Raw genomic sequence first — 20,723 nt, 5'->3', positions numbered from 1 at the left:
CAAGGCCAGCTCCCCTGAGTGGCGCGTGCACACAGAGGAGGCGCACACGTCGCCCGGGGGCGGGCCTTTATTGGGGCGGGTTGCTAGAGGCCCCCCTCCAGCAGCTGCACGCGCACAGGCAGGAGGACTTGCAGCTGTTCAGCCGGCGGCCACCGAACCTTGGTGACGAAGAAGAGGCGGAAGTGCTGCAGGCATGCCTCCTGGAACTGGTTGGGGCCCATCGGTCGGCCGCAGCAGCGACAGGTACCTCTCCTGCTCCAGCAGCCCGCAGCCTAGCAGCTCCTGCGCCAGGCCTGGCTGCACCGCCTCCAGCTGCCGCTGCACAGCCAGGAACATATCCACCTCGCGCAGGTCAAACACCAGTGGCTTCCCGAACCTGCGGGGCCGGTGCGGGCCATGGGCAGTGAGGGACGGGGTGGGAGTGGGCGTGGCGTCCGGGTGCCCGCCCTCCGCCCACCTCACCTGAGTGCCCCCAGCAGCGCCAGCCGGATCCTCTCTGACTGCAAGTGGTCAGGATTCATGGCATCCACGTAGTTGGTGCCCTGGTAGCGCAGGAAGGTGGCCGACTGGCCTGAAGGGTCAATGACAAGAGGCCACCTGGGGGCAGCCTCGAGGTTACTGCCATCTGCTAGAACCCTCACCCGCCCCTGGCCGGCTGAGACCACTGACCGGCTGTCTGTGCGGATGCAGTCACCCACGTCCTTCATCAGCACGTCGTGGAGCTCGCTGACCTGGCACTTCAGCCCGGGCGCCTCCTCTTCCTCTGCTATGGGGGTGTAAATGCGGGGCTGATGGGAAGGGTGGCCCAGATACCCCCAGGGGGCCCTCCAGTCCCCAGCCCCGCCCCACCCACCCTCCTGGGTCTGCTCCCGCAGCTCCAGCCTGGCCAGGGCCAGCACCTCCTCTGCCTTCTGGGCCTCCTGCTGGAGCCTGTCCACTTGCTCCTCTGCATCCTTGATGGCCTGGAGGGGGGGGCCCACACTCTGCTCAGGGCAAGGCTGGACCCCAACACCCGCCTGCCATGCACCACTGGGACCCCTAAGGAAGAGGGGGCACCCCGCCCCAAGAGGTGGCTGCAGGAAGCTGACAGCACAGGTGTGGGGCTCCCCAGGTCTAAGGGGGAGAAGCCAACCTGCAGCGTGAGCTCGGCCAGGCCCGCGCCCCTCTGCTCGCACTTGTGCTCCGTGATCCTCCGGTTGAGCTCACAGTAGGCCTGCTGCAGCTGGGGGGCAGGGGGCGAGCCAGCCTCCGGACTAGGTTGGGGGTCCGCAGGGTGCCTCCACACTCCCAGCTCTCCACCCGCCCTCCCTCCCCTCTAGGGGCAGGTGGCTCACCTGTTGGTGACACTGCTGCTGCTCCTTGGCCAGCTGCTGTACTTCAAAGTTCATGCTGCGGTGGAGGGGGGCGGTGGTCAGAGCAGCCCCGGGCCAGCCCCCCGCCTCCCACCTGCTGCACCGTTGGGCCTCTGCCTCCTTGTGCCGCGCAGCCTCCTGGGCCCGGCGCTCCCGCTCGGCCTCCATGTTCTGGAGCATGGCATCTGTGAGGCTCAGGTCCCATGACTGCAAGCACGCTGACCACCGTGTCCGGCGAGGCCACCTAGTGACAGAAGCCACTGGTCAAGAGCTCGGGCCGCCTGTTCCTCACCTGGGGAGGTGCTGCCATTTTCCCACTTCAGACAGGACACCCCTGGGCAGAAAGGCCGCCCTGACAGTGGGCCAGGGAGGGGCCGGGAGCCTTGACCATCACCCGCGAAGCCAAGTCCCTGGAGGGTCCCCACGGCCTCCCTGCCAAAAACACAGGCTCCGCATCCCCCCACCTGCCCTCCTCCTCCTCCACACCCCGCCCACCAGCCCCCACTGCAGGGGCCCTGGCTGCAGCCTTTGCCGCCCCCACCCCCCCACCCCGCAGACCTCCATCCGTAGGACACAGCCCTCGTCCGCATCCATCCCAAGCCCCACCGCTCCTGCTCCGGAGTGAGGAAGGGGCCTGGCAACGTTTCATTTCTGGACTCAGGAGGTTAATCTGGGTTTAATCGAGCCATACAACTTGGATTTGTACAATGTTCAGTATGTGGTTTGTATTTAAAAAGAAAGTTCAAAGATGTGCAAAATCAAGGATGAAAGAAATGGACAGATGGAGCAGATGAATAAGTTAATGAATTAAATGATAAAAGAATGAAGGATTCTTGGGTTAATTGAATGAATGGTGAAATGAATTGATACATAAAAATTAATAGATGAAGGGATTTAATGGATGAATAACTTAGATAAGATGGTTGGCTGAACAAATGGATAGATGAAGGGTGAATCCAATCATTTGACACAACTTGTGAGTGCCTTTCATGTGACAACCAAAATGCATGACATTGGGAACACAGTTGTGGAGTGAACTAGCACAGTCCCTGCCTTCTCAAAATTTCCTCTCAAGTATGGGCCGTCCCTGCTGGCCCAGCGGCTAAGACTCCGTGCTCTCAATGCAGGGTGCACCCCTGGTCAGGGAGCTGGATCCCACACGCCACAGCTACAACCCGCTGCAGCCTAATAAAAGTTTTTAAAGAGAATTAAAAAATTTTTTTCCCTCAAAATTTACTTCTCTCAAGTAAACAGCATGAGTGACTGTGTGAATGGATGGATGGATAGCCATGTGAATTGATAGTAGTTAAATACATGAATAAATGAGGATGACTTAAGGTGGTAGGAAGGGTAAAATGGATACAGTAAGTGAGTGGCCAGACCAGCAAGTTTATTAATAAATGACTCGTAAGCTAATGAGAAAATGTGTGAATTGATGAAAGAGTAAATCCACTTCTGGGAAAAAAGGTTGGATTGAGTGGATAAACATGAAATCGATGATAGACGGACAGGTGAGGGATGAAGGAATGGTGGACAGAGGCATGGCTAGTGGCTGACGGTCCCTCAGTTCTACAGAATTACCATCGGCTGTCCTTGTGGCTCAATCGGTAAAGAATCCCCCTGCAGTGCAGGACACCTGGGTTCCATTCCTGGGTTCGGAAGATCCCCTGGAAAAGGAAATGGCAACCCACTCCAGTGTTCTTGCCTGGAAAGTCCCGTGGACAGAGGAGCCTGGAGGGCTATAGTCCATGGGGTCACAAGAGTCGGACACGACTTAGCGACTGAACCAGCACATTATTACTGACTTCTCTGTCTACTTGTTTCACCAGTTGCTGAGGTAGGGATGTTGAAATCTTCTACTATAATTGTGGATTTAGTTCTTGTAGTTCTCTCAGTTTTTGCTTCACATACTTTGAAGCTCTGTTAGTAGCTGCAAAAAACATTCAGGATTCTTTTGTCCTCTTGATGAATCCTTTGTCCTAATGATTCTTTTGTCCCCAGTAATATTCTCTGTTCTGCAGTCTATTTTTTCTGTTGTTAATATAGTCATTTCAGCTTTCTTATATTTAGTGTTATCCCAGCACATTTGTCCTGTCCTTTTTTCTTCTATTTGTGTCTTTAAAGTTTCTTATGGCAGAATACAGTTGAATTTTTAAGAAACATGTACTCACTTGGCTGTACTGGGTCGTTAGCCCAGCACGGAGCCCTCTGTTGCAGTGCAGCCATCTCTGGCTGTGGCTCACAGGCGCTGGAGCGGGGGCTCAGCAGCTGTGGTGCCTCACTGAGCTGCTCCTCCACGTGTGGGATCTTGGCTCCCCAACGAGGGATCAAACCCGCATCCCCTGCATTGGAAGGTGGATTCTCAACCACTGGACCACCATCAAAGTCCCTATAGTTGGATTTTTTTTTTTTTAATCCAAAAGACAATCTGCCTTTTAATTGGGGTCTTTTGATCTTCTACACTTAATGAAGCTATTGATATGGTTGAGTTTAAAATTACCCTTTGCTATTGTTTTCTACTGGTTCTACGTATTCTTTATCTTCTTTTTCCTCTTTTTTCCCCACTATAACTCTACTGATGTTTAGTAGTAGCTTTAGGGCTTCCAGCATACATATGCCTGTAACTTATTGACAGTCTACCTTCAAATGATATGTACCATTCACACACAGGAAACTCCCACAGTATATGTTTCATTTCCCCTTGCCAACTTTTATATTTGTATCACACAGTTGAACCAAACTATAATTTGTGCAATTCTCAGTATGTGTACCTCCATGTGTTATAAAACCACATCACACATGCCATTATTTTTTGTTCCAAGTACCTTTTCAGTAAGTTTAAATAATAAGGCAATATCTCATATATTTACCTATGTAGTTACCCTTTCTAGAGTTCCTCACTCTTTTCAGTGGATCCATATTTCCATCTGGCATCCTTTCTATTGGTACGTCTTCCTTTAATGTTTCTTATAGGGTGAGTCCACTGGTGATTGAGTCTTTCAGCTTTTGTGTGTCTGCAAAGGTATGTCTTTATTTTGCCTTCAGTTATGAAAGATATTTGCACTGAGTATAGCATTCAAGGTTGACAAGATTTGTTTCCTTCTTCAGTACCATTAAAGATGCTGCCCCACTCTCTCCTCACTTCCACTCTTTCCAACAAGAAGTCTGCCATAAACCTTATCTTTGTTTTCCTGTCTATGTCTTTTTTCCTCTGGCTGCTTTTAAGATTTCTCTTTATCACTGGCCTTGAGAAATTTTATCACATTGTGCTTTAGCCTGATTTTTCTTCCTGTTTCTTGTTTATTGAGATTTAAGGAATACGGTTTATACCTTTCATCAAATTTTGAAACCTTAAGGTGATTATTTCTTCAAGTATATCTGTTTCTCTGTTTCTTCTCTCCTTTGGAGACTAATTACATACACAGTAGGCCTCCACAAACTGTCCCACAGCTTGTGGATACTCGTCATTTGGAAGAATTCCTCTCTCTTCTGAGTGTTTTTACTTGTAGTAGTTTCTATTTTGTAAGCCTCGAATTCACTAACCTTTACCTCTGTTCTAAGTTGACACTAATCTCATCCATAGCTTTTTGTTTCTCATCCCAGACACTGTCATTTTTACCTCCAGAATTCAAGTTTTTTATGTCTTCAATGTCTCTATTCAATTTTTTGAGCATCTGGAATACAGTTACAATAGCTGTTTACAAGTCTTTTACACTAACTCTGACATCCACGTCAGTTCATTTGTCTTGACTGGTCAAGTTTTCTCATGGTCATATTTTTCTGCACCTTTGTATGCCCGGTAATCTTTAATTGGTGCTAGATAATGTGCATTTTGTCTTGTTAGGAGCTGTATATTTTGTATCTCTATACATATTCTTGAATTTTGGCATACAGTTAAATTACCTGGGAATTTTTATTCTTTGGGTCTTGCCTTAAGATTGGTGAGGCTGAACCAGACCAGTGTTTATCCTGACTACTGAGGCAAGGTCCTCCCAAGTGCCCCACCCAGTTGCTGCAAGGGCTGTGAGAGCTCCTGCCCTTGCAGCTCCTGCCCAGGCTGCTGGAGACAGGCTAGGTACTCCCTCCTTCCGTCCTGACATGCTCTGTCCCCAGTCTAGAGGCATTTCCTCACAAGCAGGAGACACTTCGTATTCCCTGGATCCCCAAAGGCACCCTACACACCTCTGGAACTCTTTAAAATTTTTATTAGAGTATCGTTGACTTACAGTGTTGTGTTAGTTTCAGGTGTATAGCAAAAGCGAACATACATACAGCTGTACATACATACAGCCCCTGGATTGTATGACTTACCATTGAGTTTTGAGAGTTGTCTAAATATTGTAAATATGAGTCCTTGGTCAGATGTGTGGTCTGCAGGGGTTTTACTCCCTCTCTGTGGCTTGCCTTTTCATCCACTTAACAGGGGCTTCAGCAGAGCAAAAGTTTTATATTTTGATGAAGCTCAATTTGTTGGGGTGTTTTTCTTTTATAGATTGACTGTGCTTTTTGTCTAAGAAGTCTTTCCCAAAGATTTTCTCTTGCGCTCTTCTATACGTTTTAGAGTTTACATTTTGCATTTAAATCCATAATCCACTTTGAGTTAGTCTCTTTATAGGGTACAAGGTTTAGGTCGAGGTTCATTCCTTCACAGGTGGACATTCAATTGCTCCAGCACCACCTCTTAAAGAGACTGTCCCCGTCCCCCCACAGCCAGAGGGCTCCTGCTCCCCCTTGCCCAGCTGCGCACTGCTCCTCTCAGTGCCCCCTGCACCCTGCCCCCCACTCAGGCACCAGTGGTCTCCAGGTCCTCCCCAACACCCCTCAGCCTGCACACTTCTCCTGCCCTCAGCCCCAGGCCCACCAAGACAAGAGCATCTGAGGGGTGGGCCCCCCTGAGGCTGTGGCCAGGCCCTTCCATCCTCCTGGTCTCACTATTGTTCCTTCGGCTGGCTTGGAAGCAGGAGTACTTTGAAGCCAAAGGCTCTGCTGGTCTTTTAAAACCTGCTCTGTTGCTTATCAAAGAGCGGAGAAGAGCAGAGGGAAGGCCTTCCGGAACAAAGGGCAACCCTGGAGCAGGACCGGGGGGCGGGGTTTGAGACTCAACTCAGACTCACTTAAAGAAGGTTGTGGCACTGGCTGACCCGTTTTCACAGCTGTTCCCAGAGGTCATGGGCCACCTATTTGACCAGGCCTCCTGGGCCCGGGAGAAATTCAGGCCCCCGGTCTCCAGCCCAGCCTAGGGCCTGGGAAAAGGCCCACTGGTGCTGTTTCCAGATGCCCGGGAGGAGCTGCTAGGCCGAGGCACCTGGGGCAGGGGCTTAGGGATCAATTTCCTCAGAAACCGGGAAATTCTGAAAGTGAGGGTCCAGATGGGCAGGCCAAATGCTGCCCTCAACCCCTGGGCCCCCGCGCTGCCCCCAGGAGCCTTGCTGTTTCCCCACCTTCCGAGGAAACAGTACTTCTAAGGTGGACTGAGGGTCCAGGGAGAAGAGCGGAACCCTGGCCAGAGGAGGCTGGAGGAGGCCGGGAGCTGTGGTCTGGATGGTGAGTTCCCAGGAAGGCTCATGGCGAGGACTTCCGTAGGGAAAGGGCCTGCTGGGTCCAGGAAGGTCAGGACCCAGCCGGGAGAGCCACCAGGCTCCTGACAGCTTTGGGAGAGGGGGAGCGAGCATCCCGCTGGGGTTCTGCCCTCCTTTGCGCACCTGCTCGGGGGTGCTCCCGTCGTCTGCACCCAGGGGTCAGCTCCGAGCTTCAGAAGCACCTTCACGGCTTCCAGGTGGCCCCCAAAGGCCGCTCGGTATAGTGGAGTCAGGCCGAAGGTGCCCTGCGGTACACACTGGCTGAGCAGGGCCCATCACAGTGAGGCGTGGCCCCCAGCCCTCATGGGCCCCGGTGCCCATCTTGCTGTTGAGACCCTGCTCGGCCCTGCTCGGCCAGCAGCTGGATGGACAGGGACTGCCCGCCAGCCGCCGCCTCGGACAGTGGCATGTTCCCGCCGCTGTCCTCAAAGTCCACCAGGGCCAAGCGCCACTGCAGCCGCCGCACCGTCCCCACCGCGTCGCAGCCCACGCCCTCTCGGGTCAGCAGCTCGTCCACCTGCGCCAGGCGGCGGTCAGCGGCGCCTCAAGCTCAGGACCTGCCGCCCCGCCATCCCGCCGCCCACCTCTCGCAGGACCGCCTGGATCTCGCCCAGGTTCCCGTCGAAGGCCACCTCCAGCAGGCGCGCCCCGCGCAGCCGCTCCTCCTGCCGCAGCAGCTTCTTCCTGCCGCCGCAAGGCCGCCTCCTGCTCACGCCGAACCTGGGCTACGAAGGCCTGTGGACGGTCCAGTGCGGTCACCGCTCAGCCCTGCATACCCCCAACCCCGACCCTGTGTCCCCGCCCCCAGCCCTACAGTTCCCGCCCCCCGGCCCTGCGTCCCCGCCCCTAGCCCTACAGTTCCCGCCCCCGGCCCTGTGTCCCCGCCCTCAGCCCCACCAGATCTCACCTCCCTTTGCAGCTTCTCCATCAGCTCCTGGTAGTCCTGGTGCTCCTGCTGACGGCGGGCCAGCTCCTTTCTCGCCAAGAGTTTCCAGAAGGCACACTGGATGATGGTGGCTGCTTGGTCCTCCACGGTTGGCCCTGCTAGTGGGGAGAGGGCTTATGGATCCCAGGATTCTCCTCTACACTGTGATCCTCGCGGCTGTGGGGCCAACACCAGGTGTGCCAGAGCTCCAGGTTAACAAGGCGAATGGAGCAGGCGCACTCCCTCCCTCCCGGACCAAAGGATCAAAAATGTTCTAAAATCCACAAACAAGACCAAACGAGAGTAATCCAGCAGCAGAGACCAAATAAGTCTGCATCAGATCTCTGGCACAAAGCCTGCCCTTCCCCACCCCAGACACAGCTGCAACCCTGCACACCCTCTGAGCCCCCAGCTTGGGAAGATGTGTGGAGATGGTGGTGGGAAACCCAAGCAAGACTGAGAAGCCACTGTTGATCCTCAAAGACCCTCTTCCTCTAAAAGCCAGAAGGACCCCTTCCGAATTCAAGCATCCACACCCAGAGCCAGGGCCGACAGGGCTGAAGTGGGTGATCTCAGCCACAATCACACTGGAGCTCGGAAGAGGGAGCCCCTGGGAGCTGTGATCCGTTGGCCCTGCACTCAGCCTGGAGCGCAGCGGCACACTTGGTCACAGCGGAGGGTCCTGGTGCTCAAACTAGAAGAGGCATTCACACCCACCTGCCACTCTCTGCCCCTGTGATGTGTGACCGCCTAACCTCTCTGCGCCTCAAGGTCCCTTTCTCTAAATGGGGTGGTGGCAGTCACACCCCAAGGGCTTTGCAACAGTCCAGTAATAGAACCGGTGAGTCCTGAGAGTAACTGCTCCACCTGTGTTCTTGTAACTGAGACTCAGAGCAGAGGAGTGCCAGACCCAGCTGCCAAGCTCAGCATGAAAGAAAGGGCAGGGAGAAGGTGCCCACCTGCCATCAGATGATGCGGCATTCAGAAGACTGGGAGAAAACAAGCAGAAGAGCCCACTCTCCAAATGCACCGCAAGCCAGGGAGGAACTTAATAAAAACAGAAATGCAAGGGATCAAAGACAAGAGGAAAAAAGCAGAAAGAGGAGACAAATAATAGTCATCACAGAAAAGATGGAAGACAGTTCTCAGTGCTGCAGGCCAACCACTACAGCGAGAGCTGCCGGAAACACAGCCAGTGTGGTGCAGAGTGGAGCACAGAGGTGAGGACAGTGAATCAGCGTCTCTGGAATGCGGAGTCTAGTGATGAGGCAAGTGCTTAGAGATAAAACACACAAAAATTTCTGAAATGAATCTTAAGACAAAAGGGACAGAGAATACACTAGGGAGCAGAACAGCTGGCATCAAATACGTCCTACTTAAGTTGCTGGCCCTTAAGGAAAACCAAGTAGGAAATAAATCCAACTGCGCTCTCCTGGGACATTTTATAGTGACATCAAATGTAGAAGTCAGTAAATGAGCGCAGCCAAATAAATAAATATTTTTAAAATAAAATTTAAAAACTAAAAAAAAAAATTATTATTCCTGACTGCACTCTGACAGGTCCCAGAAGGTGCCAGGAAACGGACCCTAGGCGACACAAGCAAGCAGTCTACTTGGCCGTGTTTCTGTCCCTGACCTGGCACCCAGCTCTCTAGCCTGGGACAGACATGAGATGCTGGCAACCTGAGTGAGAAGCGCAGGAATCACCGTGAACCAAATGTGCAACCTGCGGTAAACGGAAGCCTGCGTCCCTTTAGGAGGCGGCCCCAAACCCACCTCAGTGTGTACAGATCTGCCTCCCTGCCTCCCAGAGGCCCGGATACAATGACTAGGGTAACCAGGCCCTGGAGGAAGGGCAACAGGCACACGCTGGGGACTAAGCTCTGGTTCTGAACCAGTTCCCAGGGCCCCCAAACACTGCCGTGTCCACTGGTCAAAGTGGGGCTTATCACACCCAGGAGACACTGGCCGAGCTGTGCCTGGATTTCTGACTCACAGAGACCACGAGCCGAGACACGGCCGCTCCCACAGCCGAAGGACCTGCCGGCAGGCAGAATGGATGGCCTCCCGCACTGCGCGGACGGAGCTCACACGCGTGCAGGGGGCGTGTGCGGAGGCCGCAGCCCGGGGCCTGGGCGCAGGGCGGCTCCGGGCAGCTCTGAGCCCGCCCTCGCGCCGGCGCCCAGTGGTCCGGCCCCGCAGCAGCTCCGTTTATCCCGCTAGTAGGGGGCACGGGAGGGGGCTCCAGAGGCCGGAGGCGGTGGCGGCAGCGCAGGGCTGCCCGCCTGTTCGACGGCCCTCTGCTCTGGCGCTGCCCGGCAGCGGCCACACCTACCGGCTCCCGCAGCCGGCCCCGCGCGCCAGGACGCCTCCTTCCGCCTTGCCCGCGCAGAGCGGTCTTTCTGGACCACGATGACCCTCGCCCGAAGCCCCCTTTGCTGCACCCAGCCCAGTAAGGAGCGTCAGGGGCTGAGCAGATGGAGCAGGGATGTGCAGTGGGCTCTGCGAAGAGGCCCACGGCAGCCCAACAACGTTTGTTTGTTTAAGCCTCCCCCTGGGAAGCCCCCTGGGAGAGTTCAGAGGACAGCCCTTCATCAAACAGTGAGAAGCACCCGTGAGCTCACCCTCCGCCGGCTGCGCTGGTGCTGGGAGGCCAGTGGGCTGTCCTCAGGTCAGTGGAAGATGGGCGTCCAGAACCGAAGAGGCTGAGCAGAAGCAGTGAGCTGTGGGGCCAGGATGCTATCGCCATAGGCGGCAGTCAAGGGGGCAATCAGGACGCAGAGACCCCAGGGCAAGATGCAGGGCAGGCTCCCGTCAGTCCACCGGAAATCTGACATCAGCTACCAGTCTCTCACACAGTTTCCAGACAAAAGTCAAGGTCAAAGACAGCTGTTGTGACAGGATGCCAGAAGCCCTGCAAAGCCTCTCCATGTGCTCTCCCCAGGCTGGCATTCCCCTGCCTGCCCCGGAGGAGTTGGTGGCCTCTGCCAGGGTCAACGGTGCCCTAGGGAAACAGGAATAGAGGCTTTTTGAGGCCTGTAGACATGATATCTGAACTGACAGTGCTGCCTGGGGTGGGGAGGCGCATTGCAACATCATCATGGTCCTGTTTTTGGAGCGGAGGCCAAGGGACAGGCGGCACTGTGGCCCCAGTCCATTCCCTAGTCCAGCTGGGACAGGGACACTTGGCTGCTGGCAGAATGCTCACAGTGGCTCCTTGACCAGCAGAGCTGTTACGGTAGCAAGAGCCAGAGGGGAGCCTGGGAAACTCCCCCTTCCCACCAGGACTGTGAACAAGATAGAGCAATTTCCTGGAGGAACTGAAGAGACTAATACCAGCACCAAAGACGTGAGGGACCCCTATAAATATCATCAGCTGACCTTTGACAAAGGGGCAAAGGCAATGCAGTGGAGCCAAGATGGTCTCTTAACAGATGTTGCTGGAACACCTGGACGTCCACACGCAAGAAAGTGAATCTAGACACGGATCTTACACCCTTCATGGAAATTAACTCAAGATGGATCAGAGACCTGAATGTGAAACAAAACTGGTGCATTCCCTGGTGGCCCAGTGGTTAGGATTCTGGGCTCTCACTGGCGCAGCCCAGGTTCAATCCCGGGTTGGGGTACTGAGATCCCACATATCTCACAATCAAACCAAACAAACGAAAAAACCCACAAAACTAATTTCTAGAGGGTAACAGAGGAGAAAACCCAGACGACCTTGCACTTGGCAACGACTTTTTAGGTACAACACCAGAAGCACAATTAATGAAACAACTGATAAACTGGACTTCATTAAAATGAAAATTTTCTTCTCTACTAAACACAGTCTGGGAGAAACGTTTGCAAAAGACACATCTGATAAAGGACTGTAATCTGAAATATACAAAGAATTCTTAAAATGCAAGGGTAAGAAAACAACCTGCTTTTAAAATAGGCCAAAGAGCTGAACAGACACCTCACCAAAGAACCTACACTGTTGGCACAGAAAGCATATGAAAGATACTCCACATCACCTGTCAGCAGGAAATGCAAAGTAAAAGTGAGATACCTCTGCACGCCTATTAGAGGAGCCAGAAGGCAGACACTCTGACACCAGGCGCTGGCGAGGGTGCCGAGCAGCGGAACCCAAGTTCAGTGCCCGTGGGAACACAGGGGGGTGCAGCCGCTTTGGAAGACAGTTAGGCAGTTTCTTATAAAACTAAACATACTCTAATGATTTGACAACTGTGCTCCCTGGTATTTACCGAAAGGAATTGAAATCTTATGCTCACATCAAATCCTGCAGCGGATGTTTACAGCAGATTTATTATAATTGCTAAAACCTAGATGCAACCATGATGTCCTTCAATAGGTGAGTGGGTAAATAAATTGTGGTCCATCCAGACAATGGAGCCCTAAAAGGAAGTGAGCTCTCAAGACACAAAAAAACACAAGAGGTGCCTCCCTGCAGACTGAGCTCTGTGGATGGAGAGCTACAGCCCCCGCCCAACCCCAGGAACGCCATCGCGTGGCAGAGTGCAGCCAGATGTGTTCCTTCCTGTCCTGAGAATCGCTGTGTGTGCCTGAAACCGCAAGTCCTGGAGTGAGGACCCCGGCTCCTTCACTCAGTAATATGCATTTATGGAGGAACCTTACATGCATATTCATACTGTTCATGGGGTTTTTAAGGCAAGAATACTGAAGTGGTTTGCCATTCCCTTCTCCAGTGGACCATGTTTTGTCAGAACTCTCCACCATGACCCGGCTGTCTTGGTTGGCCCTACACAGCATGGCTCATAGTTTCATTGAGTTAGACAAGGCTGTGGTCCATGTGATCAGACTGATGAGAGGCTTATGGAAGCTTCCTGATGGGAGAGACTGACTGAGGGGGAAACTGGGTCTTGTTCTGATGGGCGGGGCCATGCTCAGTAAATCTTTAATCCAATTTTCTGTTGATGGGCGGGGCTGTGTTTCCTCCCTGTTACTTGACCTGAGGCCAAACTATGGTGGAGGTAATGAAGAATGGCATAAGAAAAAGTTGGCTTAAAATTCAACATTCAGAAAACTAAGATCATGGCATCCGGTCCCATCACTTCATGACAAATAGATGGGGAAACAATGGAAACAGTGAGAGACTTTATTTTCTTGGGCTGCAAAATCATTGCAGATGGTGACTGCAGCCATGAAATTAAAAGACACGTGCTCCTTGGAAGAAAAGTTATGACCAACCTAGACAGCATATTAAAAAGCAGAGACATTACTTTGCCAACAAAGTCCGTCTAGTCAAAGCTATGGTTTTCCCAGTAGTCATGTATAGATGTGAGAGTTGGACTATAAAGAAAGCTGAGTGCCAAAGAATTGATGCTTTTCAACTGTGGTGTTGGAGAAGACTCTTGAGAGTCACTTGGATAGCAAGGAGATCCAACCAGTCCATCCTAAAGGAAACCAATCCTGAGTATTCATTGGAAGGACTGATGCTGAAGCTGAAACTCCAACACTTTGGCCACCTGATGCAAAGAACTGACTCATGTGAAAAGACCCTGATGCTGAGAAAGATTGAAGGCGGGAGGAGAAGGGGACAATAGAGGATGAGATGGTTGGATGGCATCCTTGACTCAATGGAGATGAGTTTGAGTAAACTCCAGGAGTTGGTGATGGACAGGGAGGCCTGGTGTGCTGCAGTCCACGGAGTGGGACACAACTGAGTGACTGAACTTAAATGAATATTCCTCAGTGAAAGAAACAATTTGAGAAGGCTGTAATACTGTATGATTCCAAGTATCGGCGTGCTGGAAAAGGCAAAACTATGGAGACAATAACAAGACTGGTGGTGGTGAGGGATGGAAGGGGGTGTGAGGAACAGACAGAACACGGGGAAGTTCTAGGACAGTGAAAATCCTCCGTGTGGTGGCACAGTGGTGTGTGCATCATTAACATTTGTCCAGACCCACAGAATACATGACACTGGGAGAGGACCCTAATGTACACTGTAGTGTGTCAGTGAAGTTCATCAGTTGTCACCAGTGTGAGTGGGGGACGTTGATAACGGGAGAGGCTGTGCATGTGTGGTGGGCTGGGTCTATGGGAAATCTCTGTGCCTTCCCCTCAATTTTGCTCTAAAAAAATAAAGGCTAAATTAAAAAAACCAAAGACTTGAGAAAAACAGGCGTGGCGGTGCCCATCACATCTCCATGAAATTCACCTGTCTGGCCTCTGCAAGAAACAAACAATGGAGGGAGAAGATGGATGAAGGAAGCTCGGGCGCCTGGCCTGTGGTGCCCCCCATCCACGTCAAGCAGCAGGCCCTCTTTGTCCTGTCTCAGGACCACAGTTATTCTCCGCGGGCAAGATGACAGTGCCCAACGACGCTCCTGTCCTGTTCCCGGGAGTCTGTGAACATGCTGTGTTACATGGAAGAGGCCGTAAAGACTGGAGGCAGAACTGGGACTGCTGTCGGCTGACCTGAAGACAGGAAGCCAGCCAGGATCATAAGAGGGATCACTGGAGTAGGCGCAGGGGAAGACGCAGAGGAACTGGGACTTCGGAAGAGGCTGCTGACTCTGGACAGGGAGGGAGCAGCCACGAGCCAAGGGATGTGGGCCCCTGCAGGAGCTCAAGAGGACGAGCTCAGGCTCCTCTAGAGCCTGCAGGAAGCACCTTGATTTTAGTCCACTGAGGCCCAGGTTGGCCTTCTCACTCACAGAACTGCAAGACAGTAAATTTGTGCTGAGACACTAAACGTGCATTAACTGTTGTTACAGCAGCTACAGGGAACTAGCACAGAAACCCACGTCATCCCGACAACTCACGGATCCAGGCAGGTCCAGAGGGTGGGAGACTAAACCCCACTAATGAAGACTTTAGAGTCTGCAGATCTGGGACGTGCCAGGATGCCTTACAGGTAAGAGGTAAGTTGTTATGGCTCGGACCTCCTTCCATCAGGAAAGAGGCCCAGAGCTTGGCAGACCTCTCAGGACTTCAGTGCAGCACGTGCCATATCTGGGAATAGCATCCCACCCGTGTCCTGAGAGGCCCAGGAGGCTAACAGTCAAGCCCAGGGGTTCTGGTGGAGCCGTGTGCTGCCAGGCTGGCTGGCCGGCAGGCCTGACAAGCTGAAGGTATATACTTGTGAGGAGGAGGAGGCTGGGTGGGACTCAGTGGGAGGGCCGCAGAACAGACTTCAGGCTCCAGAGCAAGGCTGTGCCTCCCCTGGGAACATGGTTCTGGATCCGGAGAACAGCTGTGGGATGAGGAGGGCCCTGGTGGAGCCTGGAGTCCAGCCAGGGCTCCAGAGGACAAGCAGCCTGAGTCTCCACCCCGAGCCAGGGTCCTAGCTCCAGGACTTGCAGTGCTGGGCACACACAGCGGTCCTTCACGACAGAAAGGAACACATCCCGACGCACCCCTTTCTGCCACACAACAGTGCTCCTGGAGGTGGAGAGGGGACTCTGGCTCCATCCACAGAGCTCAATCTGCACGTAGGTGCCCCTAGACTGCCCGCTGCTGCCTCACAGCTCCTCTCGGGAGGTCCCAGCAAAAGAGAGAATCTCCCAGGGGCACCCGGTTGATGGTGGGGAGAGTGGCCTGCGGTGTGCAGGTAGACAATGCCGGGACAACGGGAAGGGCGTGGCCAGTGCATCGGGAGCCTGAAGTGAACAAGTCTGGAACGACGATGGCGGGCAGGCCTGGGGAAGGTGTGCGGGTCAACTGGCCACATGAGTCCCTCTCATCAAGGCCAGTCTAGACCGGCTCCTGACCTGCCGAATAACCATCATGACATCGACTTGTGCACTCAAGCTGACAATTTGGACAGATTGTCAGAAACGTGGGTGGTGACAGGAGGCCAGACCCTCTCTCGGGGGGGAGGGCTTCTTGGAACAGACCAGAGTGTGAACACGCTGGAAGGGTGCCCACTGCAGGGAGCCGAGGCTCCCAGACACGTGAGCACAGCCGCAGGAGAAGGTGGGGGTTGGGGGTGCATGCACTTCTGGCTGCCCAGCCCTGAGCAGAGCAGTCCTGCGTGACACCTCCACTGTGAGGGGACCCTGTTGTCCAGGCTGAAGTCTAGGCTCTGCAGTTGCGCCTGCCCTCTGAGATGCCGCTCCTGCAGACCAGTAACCCATGTATGGTTCTGGCACCCGCCCTGTGTGAGTGGGGGACCTGCCTCCAGCAGAAAGAGGTGAAGCAACAGCAGGTCTTGTGTTACTCCAGGTCCACAGAGTGCAGACTCAGACAAGAGTGGACCGACCTGTTGAAGGCTCGAGACCCTGACCTTGTAAGGCTGATTTCTGTTCTGGAAAATTCAGTAGGAGCCCACTTCCCACTAAAGAAACCCACAAGGAGGGAGCAGACACCCGTCCCTCCTGTGCCTGACAACGGGAGCAAGACCTAAGGGCAGACTGGACTTCTCACCAGGTGCCTGGATCTTGAGAAAGTGACAGCAAGATGCAAACAACTGGGGACAGTCCTTGGCGGAGTGGCAAGGACAGCAGTGGCGTCAGCCTCTACACCCAGACAGGACTCTCTGGGGCCCGGCCCGGCCTTGTCCTCCACTTCTTCTCATTTCTGCCGCTTTCTAAGCCCCAATCTCCTGCTACTGGAGATCCTTCCAATACATACACCGGGCATTAAAGCTTCTATAAAATCGACAGTCAGGACTCTGCAAGCCTTCTGGGGTCTGGCCCTGTCCTCAGGACAAGGTCAGGCTCCTCACCCTGGCCCTGTTGGGGCTAGGAGGGAAACCAAGGTGACTGGCAGTGCTGGGAGTTTTTCTGGGGGTGAGGCCAGAGCCACCCCGGGAGGACCACACTTGCATGAGAGACTGGCTGCTGGTGGCCACGACATGGAGGGGAATGGAGGGGGCAGTTCAGAGCCAGAGTCAGTCGCAGGGGGCGGGGTACGGAGCCATCCACGGGCAGCAGCGTGGACAAAAGGCTCGCCAGGGAGCAGACGCCAGACACGCGAGGCGAGGGCCTCAACGGTGTGGAGTTTGGAAGTGCCGCAGAGCTTGACGACACCCGGGGGGCGGGTGCACCTGAATGCGGGTCTGGGCCGCAGGAGGAAACTTTGCCTAGAGATTCTGCTCTGGAGGCCGCTGCCAAGAGACCACAACGGAGGCTGAGCACGCTGAGAAGACGAGGCCTGGGACTGAGGGCGCCCACCCCGATCCCGGGCACGCCCAACGGCCCGAGGCTGGCTCCGCCAGGGTGGAGGGGGTCCGGCTGGAGCTGCGGGCGTATGGGAGAGGGGCCCCGCGAAGCCGCCCCGCAGGCCCGCCCCAGCACACGCGTTCGCGGGGCGTGCACACACGGGCATGGCGCGGTGTCCGGCCCCCGGCTCGAGAGCGCACCGGGGCGCGTGGGTTCTCACCTGCAGGGGCCTCCAGGCGCTCGAGGGGCGCGCGCCCCGTCGCCAGCGGGCCGGTCTCCCTCTGCGGCTGGCGGCTCTCTCCGGGCGTCCCTGCGAGAGGGGACGGTCAGTGGGGGGGAGGGGGGCGGTCAGTGTGGGGGAGGTGGGGACGAGCTCGACCCCGGAAGGGCGGCCGCGTCCCCGCTGGGCAGCTCCGGCCGCCTGCAGCCTCCTCGGAGGCAACCAGGGCCGGGCCGCGGCCGCAAGGGGGCGCCGGCGAGCAGGCCCGCCCGCACGTGGGCCGAGCTCCAGGCCGGGAGCCCAGGTGTAGCGAGGCCGCCGCAGGACTCGCCGCCCACCCTACCCCACCCCTAACGCTGTCCCCGCCCGCTGCCACTTCCCGTGCCCCGACGCTACTCCCGCTCTGTGCCTCCGTCTACCTACTTGCGAGGCCTCTGGGGCAAGGGCTGAGCGGGAGGGGTACAGCCGGCGGGGTTGGGCCGGGCAAACCAGTCCAGCCAGTGTGACAGTGCCGGCTGGGATGGGGCCCTGGGCGTGGGCGTGAGTCAGCGGCCCCGGGCTGGGGAAATGACGGGGAGGAGCCATGCGTGGGGCCCCCTCCCACCAGGAAGCGGGGGTGGGGGGGACGCCGCCAGGCAGGCTGGCCCTGTGCACCTCCCCCACAGCCGTCCCCAGGGATCCAAAGGCAGAACCGCCGGACCCCCAATCAGGACGTCCTCACGAGTCCTGCCCCAGCTCAGGGCAGGCAGGGCTCTTCCTTACTGCCCCATGTCAGTCCACTAAATGCCATCTAGGCTTCCAACGTCCAGCCTCTTCCACCAGCCCCCGCCCCCCCCCCAGCGGGAGTCTCGCATGGAGGGGGCAGTGGGTCCATCAACTGCACAGAAAGCCCCCGGCAGCGCCCCCGCCTGCCAGGTGGGCTCCTCCAGGCATGCTGGCTGGGCGCTGGGGCCAGGGGCTCCTGCGGAAGTTGAGTTAGAGTGGTCTGTAACCAGTGAGCACCCTGCATGGATGGTTGGCACGGCCGGGGACGCGGCTCCCAGCCCTGTGGGCTGCAGCTGGAGTTTCCCGGGACTAGGGGAGGACAGGGGCGTGGGGGGGCACCGGTGCCCGCCTAGGGCAGGACCAGACGCGTCCCGACACACAGCCCGCAGTCTGGCTGCCGAGTTGCCTCCTCTGGTTTCTCCGTCTCCCTCCCAGTCTGGCCGAAGAGGCCTGTGCCCCAAGAGCCTTGCGCCGTGTCAGCGCGTTAGTCAGCTTCGGGCAGGGTGAGCCGCCGCGCCGCCAAGTCCCTATAAACTCCCCGGCGTGGCCCAGCCCGCAGAGTGGGGCTGTGAGGCCCACAGACAGAGCCCGGGCCAGAGCCTCAGTGCCGGGGGTGCCAGCCCAGGGGAAGGGCAGACACGAGGGGTCGCAGGAGCAGAGGGCCCACTGTGGCCTCCCAGGGGAGACCCCTGGGCCCGCCTGACCGAGGCCGGCCAGCCGATGAGCCGGGGCCCCGAGGAGCAGACACCTGGTAAAACAGGCGCCAGATAGGGGTCATGTCTGGCAAACGAAGTCGAGCTCGCAAACCCCGACCCAGGAGGGCGGGCAGGGCACAGAAGGCCACGGGGCAGCAGGGCCTTGAGGTCAGGCCCCCACCCCCCGCCCCAGGGTGCCTGGGGGATGAGGCGGGGGTGGCCCCTGCGGGGCACGTGACCGGCAGCAAGCTGGCTCCCCAGGGGCGCCCCAAGGTGGCCAGACCAGAGCGGCCACAGGGAGCCAAGAGGCCGGAGCAGGCTGCGGCCGTGGGGTCCGAGCTGGTGCTGGTGCCCGCTGCGGACATGGAGGGCTACGGGGTGGGCGGCCTGGCGCCAGGCCTGGGCCCAGAGCTGCTGAGGCTCCACGAGGTCGAGCTATGCCTGGCCCAGGAGCAGCTGCTGCTGGAGGACCGGCGTCGGCAGGCCCAGCTGCACATGTGGCTGTGGCAGGAGGAGCAGCTGTGGCTGCAGCAGCTCCAGGAGCAGCAGGCCTGGGTGCACGTGGAGGGGCTGGAGCTAGCCCTGGCCTTGGAGCAGCTCCGCAGTGAGGGCCTTGAGGCGCTGCAGACCCAAGACCCGGTAAGGCCTGAAGGGGACCGGGGTGGAGGCGGCTGACCATCCTGGGGGTGTGGTGACGGTGGCAACAACGCGAGGCATATCTGTGGCCCAAAGTGAGGATGGTGCCCACCGCACGGGGCACTGCAAGGACCACTCGACAGGAAGCCCTCTTGGGCTGGCCTGACGCTAGGAGGCAGAGGGAGCCCAGGAGGGGGCTGTTCAGGCAAACTGAGGCAGAGGTGTCTCGCAGAGGACCCAGGCATCCTGACCAGGTGGGCCAGGGTAGGAACTGTCCAGCACAGTGTTTGGGACGTGTGGAGTGAGGGCCAGGTCCTGAGCCCAGGTGGACAGTCAGCAGGCAGGACCATCATACCCTCCCCCGCCCAACACAGCTTCCTGGCCGCCTGCCCAGTCTCCTGTTTATTGCAGAGCCTGTTCCCAGGGCTTGAGATGAGATGGCGGAAGCCACCTGAGCCGTCATCCTCATTCCAAGAGCGCTGCTGCCTCAGACACGGCTGGGGCTATTTTGGGGAGCTAGGGTCTAACCCAGCTTGGCGTGAAAGAGTGGGCGCCACCATCCCGCCAGGTCTGGTGATCTGGGAGGCCTCTGGGGTCCAGGCCCACTCAAGCAGGGGGGCTGCAGCCAGGGAACAGGGTGAGGGGCTCCCCTACGAAGCACAGACCCCAGTACAGGCCTGCACACTGGGAGGACCCCTAGCCACAGCCTAGAAGGTGTTGGCAGCCTAGCAAAGAACTCAGATGAGTGCTGTGACAGAGGAGAAATGGGACTCAGAGAAGAGCGACCGCGGGTCAGGGTGGACATGGGAGGAGATGCACTTCCTAGCCCATGGTGGGACTGAGCCTAGGGCAAGCTCTCACCTTTCGGCCTGGAGGTGGCTAAAGAGAGCGTGGCCTGAAGGAGCACCAGATAAGGAAAAGCACAGCATGGCCTCGGTGGGTCAGAGGGGACCGCGGGCTGTCTGAGAGGCCCCAAAGTGGGTTCAAGCCCTGCTGTTTCAGAACCTACATTCAGTCCCCACAGGCCTGCTGCCTGTCTCCATGTGTCCTAAAGTTACGCTCTGAACACTATCCTCGGGACCCCAACCCCAGGGGTACAGTCCCAGGGTCAGAGTCTAGAGGGACATCTGAGCTCTGTCTCCTCTCAGGGAAAGGTCTTCCTGGGCAGCTGCATAGAGGTGTCACAAGTCAGAGTCTGAGCCGGGCTGGAGGCCAGAGGAGTCACACTCACCGGCAGGGGCCCATGGCTTGGCTCTGGGGAAGGACTTCCCTGGCACAGCTCTGGGTCCTCACTTCTTACTGCTCATCCTCCTGGGGGAAGGTCAGGAGGGTGTGCTCAGAGTGACAGAAGTAGTGGGGACCGCATCACACGGACCTGCGGGAACAGACAGCAGGTGCCGAACTGGGGAATACAGGA

The 20,723-nt window shown here is 56.5% G+C and overlaps 1 protein-coding gene across 1 annotated transcript; it reads right to left on the bottom strand.

Moving 5' to 3' along the window:
* Positions 1–49: 49 nt before the first annotated feature.
* On the bottom strand, positions 50–18,753 carry IQANK1 (IQ motif and ankyrin repeat containing 1). Its single transcript, XM_081502992.1, is given in 19 exon segments — positions 50–210; positions 212–376; positions 463–597; positions 670–763; positions 854–962; positions 1,133–1,222; positions 1,335–1,389; positions 1,447–1,565; positions 1,567–1,596; positions 7,055–7,086; positions 7,089–7,192; positions 7,267–7,448; positions 7,516–7,603; positions 7,605–7,666; positions 7,839–7,972; positions 17,211–17,300; positions 17,634–17,769; positions 18,014–18,284; positions 18,680–18,753. Coding segments are annotated over 19 exon segments (2,097 nt in total). The 3' UTR covers positions 50–83.
* Positions 18,754–20,723: the final 1,970 nt, after the last annotated feature.

The sequence above is a fragment of the Giraffa tippelskirchi genome, chromosome 6 (assembly GCF_054371585.1).
Source record: "Giraffa tippelskirchi isolate mGirTip1 chromosome 6, T2T-mGirTip1v1.2.pri, whole genome shotgun sequence".
Classification (NCBI taxonomy): Eukaryota; Metazoa; Chordata; class Mammalia; order Artiodactyla; family Giraffidae; genus Giraffa; species Giraffa tippelskirchi.
The sequence above is the reverse complement of the archived record's forward strand: the minus strand, read 5'-3'. Positions and strand labels throughout refer to the sequence as shown.